At 40.8% G+C, this 21,335-nt stretch overlaps 1 protein-coding gene across 1 annotated transcript in view; it reads left to right on the forward strand.

The window, feature by feature from the left end:
* Positions 1 to 252: 252 nt before the first annotated feature.
* GDI1 (GDP dissociation inhibitor 1) overlaps positions 253 to 21,335 on the forward strand; it is a 55,806-nt gene continuing 34,723 nt past the window's right edge. The window contains exon 1 of the mRNA XM_077284195.1: positions 253 to 577. Within this exon, the coding sequence (XP_077140310.1) occupies positions 533 to 577 (45 nt within the window). The 5' untranslated portion in view covers positions 253 to 532. The remainder of the gene's footprint in view (positions 578 to 21,335) is intronic.

A 21,335-nucleotide genomic window follows, 5' to 3' on the forward strand; every position in this document is an offset into this window, starting at 1 on the left:
GGGGACATTATTTATGAGGTGATAGACGAGTGAGTACTTTAAAAAAAAAAAACAAACAACTTTTTGACAGGGCAAATATTTCGTTAACGTTTCCTCCAGAATAAAGCGCTCCAGTGTGAGGGCAGTAGGTGACAAACGATTCCTGTCAGGCCATTATATAAGGCTCAGCACAGGACGGAGACACATCACAGCATCACCACAGCAGATGATGCAGCCGCGCAGTGATCCGCAGCCGCAGCACCAGGTCATCCTCCCTGTCCATCCTCACATGACAGACTTCACTCCTCCATAGAAGATACCAGCAGCCCCCTTATCTCCCCCCGGTACTGTGTGACCTCTCCCCACCCATCTCCCGCTCCTCCTCTCCCCGCCCGCCAGTATTACACAGCCGCGTCTCCGGGGCTGCAGGCAGGGACTTCTTGCCGTCGCGGAGGCGCACAGGGCGGTGCTGTGTAGTGGAGCCATCTTTGGTCCTTCTCATTGCTGGGCTGCAGCTTTGCTGAGTTGTGCTGGGCACATAGACACCTGCACCATGGATGAGGAGTACGATGTCATCGTGCTGGGCACCGGCCTGACAGTGAGTATGCTGGCGGGCAGGGGCAGCCCACAGTGCTGTGCCAGCCATTGTCATTGTGCAGCCGGCTCTGCCATTCACTGGCATACAGGCTCTTAGCATGTTATTGCATCCCCTGGGCACTACCCTGTGCCCTGCCCTACCCCATAGAGCACATTGCACTAGACGTACCCTATACCATGCATTATGTGTAATGGGGGCTTGTGTGGCCCCCCTCGCGCTGTGCCCAGCGTTTGTGTCGTGCATTTTGCATTTTATCTTGTAATTAGAGAGATGCATGCAGATATCTGGGATTTGCATTTCCATATTTTTTGCATTACAACATATGACTGGATGCTGCGTGGCCTGTGCTCTCTCCTTGGTGCTGAACAGGTTAATTTCAACATAAAGCAGGACCCACCCTTTTATTATAGCTCCCCGAAAGGTGGCATCAGGTTGGCATGGAGGGGGGTGAGGATCAGGGTGCGGTGTGCCAGGGTGCAGATTATGGGGGACATCAGGGCTTCGGTTCGGAGGTGGTGCACAAGGCCCGGCCCCTCGCTCTGCGCTCGCTGATCACTGGGATCAGGTTTCTCTGTCAGGGAGGATTTCACATCCTGGAATTCCAGCTGTACACATCAATTCATGCAGATCTGTCCGGCACATTGTAACACAGCCACATGAGCAGGGCTAGTGAGATCACTACAGAGGCAGGTGTGATATGGATCACCATGGAGAAGCACAGCGACCTCAAGACACGGCCACCACTATAGAGAATCACAGCAACACGTCCATCACTATAGAGAGCCACAGCAATCACAGAGACATGCCCATCACTATAGAGAATCACATCAATCACAGAAACATGCCCATCACTATAGAGAATCATAGCGACACAGCCATCAACATAGGGAATCACAACTCATAGCCATCACTATAGAGAATCACAGCGACACAGCCATCACTATAGAGAAAAATAGCGACATGGCCATCACTTTAGAGAATCACAGAGACACGGCCATCACTATAGAGAGCCACAGCAATCACAGAGACATGCCCATCACTATAGAGAATCATAGCGACACAGCCATCAATATAGGGAATCACAACTCATAGCCATCACTAAAGAGAATCACAGCGACACAGCCATCACTATAGAGAAAAATAGCGACATGGCCATCACTATAGAGAATCACAGCGACATGGCCATCACTATAGAGAATCATAGCGACACAGCTATCACTATAGAAAATCACAGCGACACAACCATCATTATAGAGAATCACAGCCAAAACAATAGAGAATCATAGCAACATGGCCATCACTATAGAGAATCACAGCGACGCAGTCATCACTACAGAGATTCACAGAGATGTGGCCATCACTATAGAAAGTCACAGTGACATAGCCAACACTATAGAGAAACACAGAGACATGGCCACCACTATAGAGAATCACAGCTACGCGACCATCACTATAGAGATTCACAGAAACACGGCCATCACTATGGAGAATCACAACGACACAGCCATCACTATAAAAATCACAAAGACACTTCCATCACTATAGAGAATCAGAGAGACACGGTGATCACTATAGAGAATCACAGAGACACAGCCATCATTATAATCACAGACACAGCGAAAACTATAGAGAATCACAGCTATATGGCCATCACTTTAGTGAATCACAGCGACACGGTCATTACTAAAGAGAATCACACCTATGCGGACATCACTGTAGAGATTCAGAGATGCGGCAATCACTATAGAGAAACACTGTCAACACTTGAGAATCACAGAGACATAGCCATCACTATGGAGAATCACAACGACAAAGCCATCACTATAAACAATTACAAAGACATTGCCATCACTATAGAGAATCACAGCGACACGGTCATCACTATAGAAAATCAGAGAGATGCGGCCATCACTATGGAGAATCACAGTGACAAGACCATCACTATAGAGAATCACAGCTAACACTATAATCACAGAGACACGGCCATCACTATAGAGAATCACAAAGACATGGCCATTATTATAGAGAATCACAATGACACAGCCATTGCTATAGAGGGGCCCAGCCATCACTATAGAGAATCATAGTGACACGGCCATCACTATAGAGAATCACAGTGATGCCACCATCACTATAGAGAATCACAACGATGTGGCCATCACTATAGAGAATCACAGCGACACAGCCATCACTATAATCACAAAGACAATGCCATCACTGTAAAGAATCATAGCGACATGGCCATCACTATAGAAAATGACAGCCAACACTATAGAGAATGACAGTGACATGGCCATCACTATAGAGAATCACAGTCAAGTAAAAAAGGCAGCACACTGCAGCGCTAAGACATGCAAACATGAAACATGAAAACTGAACTGCAATACTGCACTAGAAATATGAAAAATGAGAGCGTTTAGCGCATAAAAATGGCCAATTTTATGTGTACCTGATAGCCCCTTTACGGCATCTCTCGTATATCAGGTCCTACGCTTGCCGTAAAGGGGCTATCAGGTACACATAAAATTGGCCATTTTTATGCGCTAAACGCTCTCATTTTTCATATTTCTAGTGCAGTATTGCAGTTCAGTTTTCATGTTTCATGTTTGCATGTCTTAGCGCTGCAGTGTGCTGCCTTTTTTACTTGACTGTATATGAGTTGGTTACTCTAGGTTCAGCACCTGTTCACACTTAGTCTATGTATGGATGTGACGGTCAGTTTTTTCAAATATATTATTTAGCCTTCTGACTGAGCACTCCGCCTCCTAGCCCAGGTGTTTTAATCGCAGTAGGTCCAGTACCCCTCCACAGAGAGAGAGAATATGAGTCTAGGAAGAGGTTTTCACAGGTACCCATTCACATGGAGACGTTTATTCTCAGCGAGGTAGGCAAGCGTAGGACCTGATATACGAGAGATGCCGTAAAGGGGCTATCAGGTACACATAAAATTGGCCATTTTTATGCGCTAAACGCTCTCATTTTTCATATTTCTAGTGCAGTATTGCAGTTCAGTTTTCATGTTTCATGTTTGCATGTCTTAGCGCTGCAGTGTGCTGCCTTTTTTACTTGACTGTATATGAGTTGGTTACTCTAGGTTCAGCACCTGTTCACACTTAGTCTATGTATGGATGTGACGGTCAGTTTTTTCAAATATATTATTTAGCCTTCTGACTGAGCACTCCGCCTCCTAGCCCAGGTGTTTTAATCGCAGTAGGTCCAGTACCCCTCCACAGAGAGAGAGAATATGAGTCTAGGAAGAGGTTTTCACAGGTACCCATTCACATGGAGACGTTTATTCTCAGCGAGGTAGGCAAGCGTAGGACCTGATATACGAGAGATGCCGTAAAGGGGCTATCAGGTACACATAAAATTGGCCATTTTTATGCGCTAAACGCTCTCATTTTTCATATTTCTAGTGCAGTATTGCAGTTCAGTTTTCATGTTTCATGTTTGCATGTCTTAGCGCTGCAGTGTGCTGCCTTTTTTACTTGACTGTATATGAGTTGGTTACTCTAGGTTCAGCACCTGTTCACACTTAGTCTATGTATGGATGTGACGGTCAGTTTTTTCAAATATATTATTTAGCCTTCTGACTGAGCACTCCGCCTCCTAGCCCAGGTGTTTTAATCGCAGTAGGTCCAGTACCCCTCCACAGAGAGAGAGAATATGAGTCTAGGAAGAGGTTTTCACAGGTACCCATTCACATGGAGACGTTTATTCTCAGCGAGGTAGGCAAGCGTAGGACCTGATATACGAGAGATGCCGTAAAGGGGCTATCAGGTACACATAAAATTGGCCATTTTTATGCGCTAAACGCTCTCATTTTTCATATTTCTAGTGCAGTATTGCAGTTCAGTTTTCATGTTTCATGTTTGCATGTCTTAGCGCTGCAGTGTGCTGCCTTTTTTACTTGACTGTATATGAGTTGGTTACTCTAGGTTCAGCACCTGTTCACACTTAGTCTATGTATGGATGTGACGGTCAGTTTTTTCAAATATATTATTTAGCCTTCTGACTGAGCACTCCGCCTCCTAGCCCAGGTGTTTTAATCGCAGTAGGTCCAGTACCCCTCCACAGAGAGAGAGAATATGAGTCTAGGAAGAGGTTTTCACAGGTACCCATTCACATGGAGACGTTTATTCTCAGCGAGGTAGGCAAGCGTAGGACCTGATATACGAGAGATGCCGTAAAGGGGCTATCAGGTACACATAAAATTGGCCATTTTTATGCGCTAAACGCTCTCATTTTTCATATTTCTAGTGCAGTATTGCAGTTCAGTTTTCATGTTTCATGTTTGCATGTCTTAGCGCTGCAGTGTGCTGCCTTTTTTACTTGACTGTATATGAGTTGGTTACTCTAGGTTCAGCACCTGTTCACACTTAGTCTATGTATGGATGTGACGGTCAGTTTTTTCAAATATAGAGAATCACAGACACAGGGCCATCACTTTAGAGAATCACAGACACACCCGTCACTATAGAGAATCACATCAACATGGCTATCACTATAGACATTCACAGAGATGAAGCCATCACTATAAAGAATCACAGCCAACACTATAGAGAATCACAAACACCAGCCATCACTATGGAGAATCACAGCGACACGGCCATCACTTTAGGGAATCACAGCGACATGGCGATCACTATAGAGAATCACAGCAACTCGGCCATCACTATGTAGTATCACAGCAACACAGCCATCACAATAGAGAATCACAGTGACATGGCAATCACTCTACAGAAACATAGCAATCACAACAAACAAGTGACATGGCTATCAGTATAGAGAATCACAGAGACATGGTAATCATAAAGAATCACAGCAACGTGGCCATCACTATACAGAATCATACAGTAACCTAGTAATCACTAGTGAATCACACAGTAACGTGATCACTATAGAGAATCACACAGTAACTGGACGGTCACTATAGAGAATCACACAGTAACTGGACGGTCACTATAGAGAATCACACAGTAACATGATGATCATTATAGAGAATCACACAGTAACATGATGATCATTATAGAGAATCACATTGTCTATGGAGAATCACACGGTAACATGGTGATCAATATAGAGAATTTTACAGCAACATGGTGATCACTACAGAAAATCACAGTAACATGCTGATCACTGTAGAAAATCACACAGTAACATGGGGATTACTATAGAGAATCACACAGTAACATAGTGATCACTATAGAGATTCTCACAGTAGCATGGTGATCACTACAAAGAATGACACAGTAACATGCTGATCACTACAAAAAAATAACACAGTAAGGGTATGTGTCCACGTTCAGGATTGCATCAGGATTTGGTCAGGATTTTTCATCAGTATTTGTAAGCCAAAACCAGGACTGGAACAATTAGAGGAAAAGTATAGTAGAAACATATGCACCACTTCTGCATTTATCACCCACTCCTGGTTTTGGCTTACAAATACTGATGTAAAATCCTGACCAAATCCTGATGCAATCCTGAACGTGGACACATACCCTAACATGGGGATTACTATAAAGAAAGAAATCATATAGTACCCCAAAAAAACAATTTTATTAAATCTTATTAAAATGCCACCAATCTGTGGCTACACCAAACAAAAGAAACACACCGTGGAAAAACTAGTGTGGGGGGATGGACATTCCCTGCATGATGTCTGAAGTCTGCCTGTCTGCGGGGGTTGGCGCCCTAGGGGATGCGTATTGGCGCCCCCGCTCAGCGACGGCTGGCCCTGGGGTCCCTGGATTGACCCTGACGATCCAATTGGGTCCCTCAACCCACACAATCATGTACTGAAGGTACCCCTATAATCTATACATACTGTAGATCACACCTATGAATGGGGAGTCCTATACCCCACACTGTGCAATAAAAACAATGGAGAACATGTAATTAGGCTTCTGACGGAGATGCAATGCACTTTGCGCACTTGCTATAGATAATTTGTGAGAAAAGTTATTTAATCCCTTCTCATGGATTACTGCATTTACCATCCACCTATACCGTTAGATATATTAATATAACTAGATGTTTCCAGCCAGCTAACGCTCGGCACGCTCATTGCTATCTAATTAACGCTGCTGGTGATTAAACTAAAGTAAATAATGACAACAGTCAATAGCGCTTACGCAGGTGGTAAATTAACTTAAAATGAAGTTAATAACAATAGTGTGGTGATGTGGTGGGGGGCGGGATTATGTGTGGCAATGTGGTGGATGGCGGGATTATGTGTAGTAATGTGGTGGGGTGGCGGGATTATGTGTGGTGATGTGGGGGGGGCGGGATTGTGTGTGGTGATGTGGTGCGGATTATGTGTGGTAATGTGGTGGGGGCGGGATTGTGTGTGGTAATGGGGTGGGGGGCAGGATTATGTGTGGTGATGTGGTGGGGCGGAGCTACTGTGCAGGGGGCGGGATTAGCGAGTAATCACGATGCCTCTTATATATGTATAGATGTTAATGTTGTCATTCATAGGATCACGGCTGATCTAGTACTCTGATAGATTCTCTGCAAACTAGATCACATATATCACAAACAGACATAATTCTAATAACAAGAATCAATGCCAACCAATTCCAGTGTGCACAACCAGCCTGTAGCCGATAAACCTCTACCGCATTCCATAGGGAATATAGCACATAGGCGGGTACATTCAAGGAAAATTGGTATTATGATATTGATCATAAACCATCGAGACACATGGCAAGAAATCGGGCCTCCTGATGAGCCAGAGAGGCGAAACGGGTTGAGGCTATACAGACATTAGGCGGACGGCACCTTACCTGACGATGAGTACCAATTTTCCTTGAATGTACCCACCTATGTGCTATATTCCCTATGGAATGCGGTAGAGGTTTATCGGCTACAGGCTGGTTGTGCACACTGGAATTGGTTGGCATTGATTCTTGTTATTAGAATTATGTCTGTTTGTGATATATGTATATATGTGATCTAGTTCGCAGAGAATCTATCAGAGTACTAGATCAGCCGTGATCCTATGGTTGACAACATTAACATTATATTAATATATCTCACGGTATAGGTGGATGGTAAATGCAGTAATCCATGAGAAGAGATTTAATAACTTTTCTCACAAATTATCTATAGCAAGTGCGCAAAGTGCATTGCATCCCCGTCAAACCCTAATTACATGTTCTCCATTGTTTTTATTGCACAGTGTGGGGTATAGGACTCCCTATTCATAGGTGTGATCTACAGTATGTATAGATTATAGGGGTACCTTCAGTACATGATTGTGTTGGTAGAGTGACCCAATTGGATCGTCAGGGTCAATCCAGGGACCCCAGGGCCAGCCCTCGCTGAGCGGGGGCGCCAATACACATCCCCTAGGGCGCCAACCCCCACAGACAGGCAGACTTCAGCATAGACATCATGCAGGGAATGTCCATCCCCCCACACTAGTTTTTCAACGGTGTGTTTATTTTGTTTGGTGTAGCCACAGGTTGGTAGCATTTTAATAAGATTTAATAAAATAGTTTTTTGGGGGGTACTATATGATTTCTTACAAATTACTACCCCAATATATTTATTCAATCAGATTACTATAAAGAATCACACAGTAACATGGAGATCACTACAGAGAATCACACAGTAACATGGAGATCACTACAGAGAATCACACAGTCACATGACAATCACTGTAAGAATCACACAGTAGCATGGTCATCCTTACAGAGAATCAAACAGTAACATGGTGATTACTATGGGGAATCACACAGTAACTTGGTGATTACTATAGAGAATCACAGTAACATGGTGATCACTATAGAGGATCAGACAGTAATATGGTGATTACAATGGAGAATCACATAGTAACGTGATCACTAGAGAATCACACAGTTACTTGGTGATCACTATAGAGAAGCACACAGTAACATGGTCATCACTATATAGGATCACACAATAACGTGATCACTATGGAGAATCACACAGTAACACGTGATCACTAGAGAATCACACAGTAACGTGATCACTATAGAGAATCACACAGTAACACGTGATCACTAGAGAATTACACAGTAACGTGTGATCACTATAGAGAATCATACAGTAACATGGTGATCACTATAGAGAATCACACAGTAACGTGATTAGTGATGCGCGAATATACTCGTTACTCGAGATTTCTCGAGCACACTCAGGTGTCCTCCGAGTATTTTTTAGTGCTCGGAGATTTAGTTTTTAGCGGCGCAGCTGAATGATTTACATCTGTTAGCCAGCATAAGTACATGTGGGGATTCCCTAGCTACCAGGCAACCCCCACATGTACTTATGCTGGCTAACAGATGTAATTCATTCAGCTGCGGCGCTAAAAACTAAAACTCCCAGCACTAAAAAATACTCGGAGGACACCCGAGCGTGCTCGAGAAATCTCGAGTAGCGAGTATATTCGCTCATCACTAATGGTGATCACTAGAGAATGACACAGTAACATGTGATCACTAGAGAATCACAAAATAATGTGTGATCACTACAGAGAATCACACAGTAACATGGTGATCACTATCGAGAATCTCACAGTTGCATGGTGATCATTATGGAGCATCACATATCGGTAATAACATGGTGCTCACTATGGAGAATCACACAGTAACAAGTGATCACTATCGAGGATCACACATTAACATGGTGATCACTATAGAGAAGCACACAGTCACGTGGTCATCAGTATAGCGGATCACACAGTAACGTGATCACTATAGAGAATCACACCATAACATGGTGATCACTATAGATGATCACACAGTAACATGGCGATCACTATAGATAATCACACAGCAACATGTGATCACTAGAGAATCACACAGTGACGTGATCACTATCGAGAAGCTCACAGTCACGTGGTCATCACTATAGATGATCACACAGTAACGTGATCACTATCGGGCATCACACAGTTACATGGTGATCACTATGGAGAATCACACAGTAACACGTGATCACTATCGAGAATCACACATTAACATGGTGATCACTATAGAGAAGCACACAGTCACGTGGTCATCAATATAGCGGATCACTATAGAAAATCACACCGTAACATGGTGATCACTATAGATGATCACACAGTAACATGGCGATCACTATAGATAATCACACAGTAACATGTGGTCACTAGAAAATGACACAGTAACGTGATCACTATCGAGAATCACACAGCAATATGGTGATCACTGTAGAGAATCACACAGTAACATGGTGATCACTAGAGAAGCACACAGTCACATGGTCATCACTATAGAGGATCACACAGTAACGTGATTACGATAGAGAATCACACAGTAACATGGTGATCACTATAATCACACAGTAACATGTTATCACTAGAGAATCACACAGTAACATGTGATCACTATAGATGATCACACAATAACATGGCGATCACTATAGAGAATCACATAGTAACGTGTGATCACTAGAGAATCGCACAGTAACATGGTGATCACTATAGAGACCCACACAGTAACGTGATCACTAAAGAATCACACAGTAACATGGTGATCACTATAGATAATCACACAGTAACATGCTGATCCTTACAGAGAATCAAACAGTAACATGGTGATCACTACAGAGAATTACACAGTAACTTGGTGATTACTATAGAGAATCACAGTAACAGTCTTTGGGGTTTAGAGATGTTTTAGGTATGGTACGCTGGAGGATGGTACTACCTGTTAGAGGAGGTGCTCAAAGCTGGATGTGACAGTGTGTTGAGAGTCCTTGCTGGGAGAATACTGAATGGGGGCATTGTGGGAACCCCTGGATCTCAGTCTACTGCTTTGGATTGATTTCTGTGGAAAAGCTTTGGTTATTATTATACCTGTTATCATTATACCTGTAATGGGGGCTTTGGTTGACCCTACTTTGAAGGGGGTGGGAGCTGGATGTGGCTCACGACCCTCTCTCAGTGCTGAATGTGGCTCACGACCCTCTCTAAGCTGAATGTGGCTCTCAAGGTCAGAAAGGTTGGGGACCACTGCTATAGAGAATCACACAGTAACATGGTGATCACTATAGAGAATCACACAGTAACATGGTGTCACTATAGAGAATCACACAGTAACATGGTGTCACTATAGAGAATTACACAATAACATGTGATCACTATAGAGAATCACACAGTAACATGTGATCATTATATAGAGAATTACACAGTAACATGCTGTCACTATAGAGAATTACACAGTAACATAGCGATCACTATAGAGAATCACACAGTAACATGGTGATCACTATAGAGAATAACACAGTAACATGGTGTCACTATAGAGAATCACACAGTAGCATGTGATCACTATAGAGAATTACACAGTAACATGGTGTCACTATAGAAAATCACACAGTAACATGGTGTCACTATAGAGAATCACACAGTAACGTGATCACTACAGAGAATTACACAGTAACATGGTGTCACTATAGAGAATCACACAATAACATGGTGTCACTATAGAGAATCACACAGTAACATACTGTCACTATAGAGAATTACACAGTAACACGGTGATCACTATAGAGAATCACACAGTAACATGGTGTCACTATAATCACACAGTAACATGTGATCACTACAGAGAATCACACAGTAACATGGTGATCACTAGAGGATTATACAGTAACATGGTGTCATTATAGAGAATCACACAGTAACATGGTGATCATGGTGATCACTATAGAGGATTACACAGTAACATGGTGTCACTATAGAGAATCACACAGTAACATGTGATCACTATAGAGAATTACATAGTAACATGGTGTCACTATAGAAAATCACACAGTAACATGGTGTCATAGAGAATCACACAGTAACATGCTGTCACTATTGAAAATCACACAGTAACATGGTGTCACTATAGAGAATCACACAGTAACATGCTGTCACTATAGAGAATTACACAGTAACACGGTGATCACTATAGAGAATCACACAGTAACATGGTGTCACTGTAGAGAATCACACAGTAACATGTGATCACTATAGAGAATCACACAGTAACATGGTGATCACTAGAGGATTACACAGTAACATGGTGTCACTATAGAGAATCACACAGTAACATGGTGATCACTATAGAGAATCACACAGTAACATGGTTATCACTATAGAGGATTACGCAGTAACATGGTGTCACTATAGAGAATCACACAGTAACATGGTGTCACTATAGAGAATCACACAGTAACATGTGATCACTATAGAGAATCACAGTAACATGGTGATCACTATAGAGAATCACACAGTAACATGGTGATCACTATAGAGAATTACACAATAACATGTGATCACTATAGAGAATCACACAGTAACATGTGATCATTATATAGAGAATTACACAGTAACATGCTGTCACTATAGAGAATTACACAGTAACATAGCGATCACTATAGAGAATCACACAGTAACATGGTGATCACTATAGAGAATAACACAGTAACATGGTGTCACTATAGAGAATCACACAGTAACATGTGATCACTATAGAGAATTACACAGTAACATGGTGTCACTATAGAAAATCACACAGTAACATGGTGTCACTATAGAGAATCACACAGTAACATGTGATCACTACAGAGAATTACACAGTAACATGGTGTCACTATAGAGAATCACAATAACATGGTGTCACTATAGAGAATCACACAGTAACATGTGATCACTATAGAGAATTAAACAGTAACACGGTGATCACTATAGAGAACCACACAGTAACATGGTGTCACTATAATCACACAGTAACATGTGATAACTACAGAGAATCACACAGTAACATGGTGATCACTAGAGGATTACACAGTAACATGGTGTCATTATAGAGAATCACACAGTAACATGGTGATCACTATAGAGGATTACACAGTAACATGGTGCCGTGTCACTATAGAGAATCACACAGTAACATGTGATCACTATAGAGAATTACATAGTAACATGGTGTCACTATAGAAAATCACATAGTAACATGGTGTCATAGAGAATCACACAGTAACATGCTGTCACTATTGAAAATCACACAGTAACATGGTGTCACTATAGAGAATCACACAGTAACATGCTATCACTATAGAGAATTACACAGTAACACGGTGATCACTATAGAGAATCACACAGTAACATGGTGTCACTGTAGAGAATCACACAGTAACATGTGATCACTATAGAGAATCACACAGTAACATGCTATCACTATAGAGAATTACACAGTAACACGGTGATCACTATAGAGAATCACACAGTAACATGGTGTCACTGTAGAGAATCACACAGTAACATGTGATCACTATAGAGAATCACACAGTAACATGGTGATCACTAGAGGATTACACAGTAACATGGTGATCCCTATAGAGGATTACACAGTAACATGGCGTCACTATAGAGAATCACACAGTAACATGGTGTCACTATAGAGAATCACACAGTAACATGGTGTCACTATAGAGAATCACACAGTAACATGGTGTCACTATAGAGAATCACACAGTAACATGGTGATTACTATAGAGAATCACACAGTAACATGGTGTCACTATAGAGAATCACACAGTAGCATGGTGTCACTATAGAAAATCACACAGTAACATGGTGTCACTATAGAGAATCACACAGTAACATGTGATCACTATAGAGAATTACACAGTAACATGGTGTCACTATAGAAAATCACACAGTAACATGTGATCACTACAGAGAATTACACAGTAACATGGTGTCACTATAGAGAATCACACAATAACATGGTGTCACTATAGAGAATCACACAGTAACATGTGATCACTATAGAGAATTAAACAGTAACACGGTGATCACTATAGAGAACCACACAGTAACATGGTGTCACTATAATCACACAGTAACATGTGATAACTACAGAGAATCACACAGTAACATGGTGATCACTAGAGGATTACACAGTAACATGGTGTCATTATAGAGAATCACACAGTAACATGGTGATCATGGTGATCACTATAGAGGATTACACAGTAACATGGTGCCGTGTCACTATAGAGAATCACACAGTAACATGTGATCACTATAGAGAATTACATAGTAACATGGTGTCACTATAGAAAATCACATAGTAACATGGTGTCATAGAGAATCACACAGTAACATGCTGTCACTATTGAAAATCACACAGTAACATGGTGTCACTATAGAGAATCACACAGTAACATGCTATCACTATAGAGAATTACACAGTAACACGGTGATCACTATAGAGAATCACACAGTAACATGGTGTCACTGTAGAGAATCACACAGTAACATGTGATCACTATAGAGAATCACACAGTAACATGCTATCACTATAGAGAATTACACAGTAACACGGTGATCACTATAGAGAATCACACAGTAACATGGTGTCACTGTAGAGAATCACACAGTAACATGTGATCACTATAGAGAATCACACAGTAACATGGTGATCACTAGAGGATTACACAGTAACATGGTGATCACTATAGAGGATTACACAGTAACATGGCGTCACTATAGAGAATCACACAGTAACATGGTGTCACTATAGAGAATCACACAGTAACATGGTGTCACTATAGAGAATCACACAGTAACATGGTGTCACTATAGAGAATCACACAGTAACATGGTGATTACTATAGAGAATCACACAGTAACATGGTGTCACTATAGAGAATCACACAGTAGCATGGTGTCACTATAGAGAATCACACAGTAACATGTGATCACTATAGAGAATCACACAGTAGCATGGTGTCACTGTAAAGAATCACACAGTAACATGTGATCACTATGGAGAATCACACAGTAACATGGTGATCACTAGAGGATTACACAGTAACATGGTGTCACTATAGAGAATCACACAGTAACATGGTGATCACTATAGAGAATCACACAGTAACATGGTGTCACTATAGAGAATCACACAGTAACATGGTGTCACTATAATCACACAGTAACATGTGATAACTACAGAGAATCACACAGTAACATGGTGATCACTAGAGGATTACACAGTAACGGTGTCATTATAGAGAATCACACAGTAACATGGTGATCACTATAGAGGATTGCACAGTAACATGGTGCCGTGTCACTATAGAGAATCACACAGTAACATGTGATCACTATAGAGGATTACATAGTAACATGGTGTCACTATAGAAAATCACATAGTAACATGGTGTCATAGAGAATCACACAGTAACATGCTGTCACTATTGAAAATCACACAGTAACATGGTGTCACTATAGAGAATCACACAGTAACATGCTGTCACTATAGAGAATTACACAGTAACACGGTGATCACTATAGAGAATCACACAGTAACATGGTGTCACTGTAGAGAATCACACAGTAACATGTGATCACTATAGAGAATCACACAGTAACATGCTATCACTATAGAGAATTACACAGTAACACGGTGATCACTATAGAGAATCACACAGTAACATGGTGTCACTGAAGAGAATCACACAGTAACATGTGATCACTATAGAGAATCACACAGTAACATGGTGATCACTAGAGGATTACACAGTAACATGGTGATCACTATAGAGGATTACACAGTAACATGGCGTCACTATAGAGAATCACACAGTAACATGGTGTCACTATAGAGAATCACACAGTAACATGGTGTCACTATAGAGAATCACACAGTAACATGGTGTCACTATAGAGAATCACACAGTAACATGGTGTCACTATAGAGAATCACACAGTAACATGGTGATTACTATAGAGAATCACACAGTAACATGGTGTCACTATAGAGAATCACACAGTAGCATGGTGTCACTATAGAGAATCACACAGTAACATGTGATCACTATAGAGAATCACACAGTAGCATGGTGTCACTGTAAAGAATCACACAGTAACATGTGATCACTATAGAGAATCACACAGTAACATGGTGATCACTAGAGGATTACACAGTAACATGGTGTCACTATAGAGAATCACACAGTAACATGGAGATCACTACAGAGAATCACACAGTAACATGGAGATCACTACAGAGAATCACACAGTCACATGACAATCACTGTAAGAATCACACAGTAGCATGGTCATCCTTACAGAGAATCAAACAGTAACATGGTGATTACTATGGGGAATCACACAGTAACTTGGTGATTACTATAGAGAATCACAGTAACATGGTGATCACTATAGAGGATCAGACAGTAATATGGTGATTACAATGGAGAATCACATAGTAACGTGATCACTAGAGAATCACACAGTTACTTGGTGATCACTATAGAGAAGCACACAGTAACATGGTCATCACTATATAGGATCACACAATAACGTGATCACTATGGAGAATCACACAGTAACATGGAGATCACTACAGAGAATCACACAGTCACATGACAATCACTGTAAGAATCACACAGTAGCATGGTCATCCTTACAGAGAATCAAACAGTAACATGGTGATTACTATGGGGAATCACACAGTAACTTGGTGATTACTATAGAGAATCACAGTAACATGGTGATCACTATAGAGGATCAGACAGTAATATGGTGATTACAATGGAGAATCACATAGTAACGTGATCACTAGAGAATCACACAGTTACTTGGTGATCACTATAGAGAAGCACACAGTAACATGGTCATCACTATATAGGATCACACAATAACGTGATCACTATGGAGAATCACACAGTAACACGTGATCACTAGAGAATCACACAGTAACGTGATCACTATAGAGAATCACACAGTAACACGTGATCACTAGAGAATTACACAGTAACGTGTGATCACTATAGAGAATCATACAGTAACATGGTGATCACTATAGAGAATCACACAGTAACGTGATTAGTGATGCGCGAATATACTCGTTACTCGAGATTTCTCGAGCACACTCAGGTGTCCTCCGAGTATTTTTTAGTGCTCGGAGATTTAGTTTTTAGCGGCGCAGCTGAATGATTTACATCTGTTAGCCAGCATAAGTACATGTGGGGATTCCCTAGCTACCAGGCAACCCCCACATGTACTTATGCTGGCTAACAGATGTAATTCATTCAGCTGCGGCGCTAAAAACTAAAACTCCCAGCACTAAAAAATACTCGGAGGACACCCGAGCGTGCTCGAGAAATCTCGAGTAGCGAGTATATTCGCTCATCACTAATGGTGATCACTAGAGAATGACACAGTAACATGTGATCACTAGAGAATCACAAAATAATGTGTGATCACTACAGAGAATCACACAGTAACATGGTGATCACTATCGAGAATCTCACAGTTGCATGGTGATCATTATGGAGCATCACATATCGGTAATAACATGGTGCTCACTATGGAGAATCACACAGTAACAAGTGATCACTATCGAGGATCACACATTAACATGGTGATCACTATAGAGAAGCACACAGTCACGTGGTCATCAGTATAGCGGATCACACAGTAACGTGATCACTATAGAGAATCACACCGTAACATGGTGATCACTATAGATGATCACACAGTAACATGGCGATCACTATAGATAATCACACAGCAACATGTGATCACTAGAGAATCACACAGTGACGTGATCACTATCGAGAAGCTCACAGTCACGTGGTCATCACTATAGATGATCACACAGTAACGTGATCACTATCGGGCATCACACAGTTACATGGTGATCACTATGGAGAATCACACAGTAACACGTGATCACTATCGAGAATCACACATTAACATGGTGATCACTATAGAGAAGCACACAGTCACGTGGTCATCAATATAGCGGATCACTATAGAAAATCACACCGTAACATGGTGATCACTATAGATGATCACACACTAACATGGCGATCACTATAGATAATCACACAGTAACATGTGGTCACTAGAAAATGACACAGTAACGTGATCACTATCGAGAATCACACAGCAATATGGTGATCACTGTAGAGAATCACACAGTAACATGGTGATCACTAGAGAAGCACACAGTCACATGGTCATCACTATAGAGGATCACACAGTAACGTGATTACGATAGAGAATCACACAGTAACATGGTGATCACTATAATCACACAGTAACATGTTATCACTAGAGAATCACACAGTAACATGTGATCACTATAGATGATCACACAATAACATGGCGATCACTATAGAGAATCACATAGTAACGTGTGATCACTAGAGAATCGCACAGTAACATGGTGATCACTATAGAGACCCACACAGTAACGTGATCACTAAAGAATCACACAGTAACATGGTGATCACTATAGATAATCACACAGTAACATGCTGATCCTTACAGAGAATCAAACAGTAACATGGTGATCACTACAGAGAATTACACAGTAACTTGGTGATTACTATAGAGAATCACAGTAACAGTCTTTGGGGTTTAGAGATGTTTTAGGTATGGTACGCTGGAGGATGGTACTACCTGTTAGAGGAGGTGCTCAAAGCTGGATGTGACAGTGTGTTGAGAGTCCTTGCTGGGAGAATACTGAATGGGGGCATTGTGGGAACCCCTGGATCTCAGTCTACTGCTTTGGATTGATTTCTGTGGAAAAGCTTTGGTTATTATTATACCTGTTATCATTATACCTGTAATGGGGGCTTTGGTTGACCCTACTTTGAAGGGGGTGGGAGCTGGATGTGGCTCACGACCCTCTCTCAGTGCTGAATGTGGCTCACGACCCTCTCTAAGCTGAATGTGGCTCTCAAGGTCAGAAAGGTTGGGGACCACTGCTATAGAGAATCACACAGTAACATGGTGATCACTATAGAGAATCACACAGTAACATGGTGTCACTATAGAGAATCACACAGTAACATGGTGTCACTATAGAGAATTACACAATAACATGTGATCACTATAGAGAATCACACAGTAACATGTGATCATTATATAGAGAATTACACAGTAACATGCTGTCACTATAGAGAATTACACAGTAACATAGCGATCACTATAGAGAATCACACAGTAACATGGTGATCACTATAGAGAATAACACAGTAACATGGTGTCACTATAGAGAATCACACAGTAACATGTGATCACTATAGAGAATTACACAGTAACATGGTGTCACTATAGAAAATCACACAGTAACATGATGTCACTATAGAGAATCACACAGTAACGTGATCACTACAGAGAATTACACAGTAACATGGTGTCACTATAGAGAATCACACAATAACATGGTGTCACTATAGAGAATCACACAGTAACATACTGTCACTATAGAGAATTACACAGTAACACGGTGATCACTATAGAGAATCACACAGTAACATGGTGTCACTATAATCACACAGTAACATGTGATCACTACAGAGAATCACACAGTAACATGGTGATCACTAGAGGATTATACAGTAACATGGTGTCATTATAGAGAATCACACAGTAACATGGTGATCATGGTGATCACTATAGAGGATTACACAGTAACATGGTGTCACTATAGAGAATCACACAGTAACATGTGATCACTATAGAGAATTACATAGTAACATGGTGTCACTATAGAAAATCACACAGTAACATGGTGTCATAGAGAATCACACAGTAACATGCTGTCACTATTGAAAATCACACAGTAACATGGTGTCACTATAGAGAATCACACAGTAACATGCTGTCACTATAGAGAATTACACAGTAACACGGTGATCACTATAGAGAATCACACAGTAACATGGTGTCACTGTAGAGAATCACACAGTAACATGTGATCACTATAGAGAATCACACAGTAACATGGTGATCACTAGAGGATTACACAGTAACATGGTGTCACTATAGAGAATCACACAGTAACATGGTGATCACTATAGAGAATCACACAGTAACATGGTTATCACTATAGAGGATTACGCAGTAACATGGTGTCACTATAGAGAATCACACAGTAACATGGTGTCACTATAGAGAATCACACAGTAACATGTGATCACTATAGAGAATCACAGTAACATGGTGATCACTATAGAGAATCACACAGTAACATGGTGATCACTATAGAGAATTACATAATAACATGTGATCACTATAGAGAATCACACAGTAACATGTGATCATTATATAGAGAATTACACAGTAACATGCTGTCACTATAGAGAATTACACAGTAACATAGCGATCACTATAGAGAATCACACAGTAACATGGTGATCACTATAGAGAATAACACAGTAACATGGTGTCACTATAGAGAATCACACAGTAACATGTGATCACTATAGAGAATTACACAGTAACATGGTGTCACTATAGAAAATCACACAGTAACATGGTGTCACTATAGAGAATCACACAGTAACATGTGATCACTACAGAGAATTACACAGTAACATGGTGTCACTATAGAGAATCACACAATAACATGGTGTCACTATAGAGAATCACACAGTAACATGTGATCACTATAGAGAATTAAACAGTAACACGGTGATCACTATAGAGAACCACACAGTAACATGGTGTCACTATAATCACACAGTAACATGTGATAACTACAGAGAATCACACAGTAACATGGTGATCACTAGAGGATTACACAGTAACATGGTGTCATTATAGAGAATCACACAGTAACATGGTGATCATGGTGATCACTATAGAGGATTACACAGTAACATGGTGCCGTGTCACTATAGAGAATCACACAGTAACATGTGATCACTATAGAGAATTACATAGTAACATGGTGTCACTATAGAAAATCACATAGTAACATGGTGTCATAGAGAATCACACAGTAACATGCTGTCACTATTGAAAATCACACAGTAACATGGTGTCACTATAGAGAATCACACAGTAACATGCTATCACTATAGAGAATTACACAGTAACACGGTGATCACTATAGAGAATCACACAGTAACATGGTGTCACTGTAGAGAATCACACAGTAACATGTGATCACTATAGAGAATCACACAGTAACATGCTATCACTATAGAGAATTACACAGTAACACGGTGATCACTATAGAGAATCACACAGTAACATGGTGTCACTGTAGAGAATCACACAGTAACATGTGATCACTATAGAGAATCACACAGTAACATGGTGATCACTAGAGGATTACACAGTAACATGGTGATCACTATAGAGGATTACACAGTAACATGGCGTCACTATAGAGAATCATGAAAAGAAAAGAAAAAGCAAGGCCAAATAGAATGGGGATCACCAGACTATATAAATAAGTGCAATAAATACATCTTTATTCAGGTGTAACACTGGACAAAAAACACATTTAAAAACATCTAAAATCAGTTTAGAAACAACAGTGCCTACAATAAGGCGTGTGCCTATGAATAAACAAGGGGAGAAATGGAAAAGATATGATATGGGTGTGCAAAACAACAAAAATCCTCAGGATCCTATATGGACAGCATATATAAAACACATCCCTCAATAGAGAAATCACATATAGCCTCTAAGAATCACTGGTAGAACAAAGATATTAGTTGTATAAATGCATAGGCAAAGAATATATACAATATATTGGATAACAGAAAGGAGGACTGCTATCAATCCACAGTGTGTAGCAAATAGTGAATATATATAACTGAATACCACTCAAACATATGACAAAAGCTCAGGTGGTTCAGTATTCAAAGCATACACACATCAATGCCCACTAAAGCTGCTGCACTCCAAATAGGCCAGTCAACTACATGCAAAAGTATACACACCCATAGTCTC

Source organism: Ranitomeya variabilis, chromosome 2 (genome assembly GCF_051348905.1).
Source record: "Ranitomeya variabilis isolate aRanVar5 chromosome 2, aRanVar5.hap1, whole genome shotgun sequence".
NCBI classification, from domain to species: Eukaryota; Metazoa; Chordata; class Amphibia; order Anura; family Dendrobatidae; genus Ranitomeya; species Ranitomeya variabilis.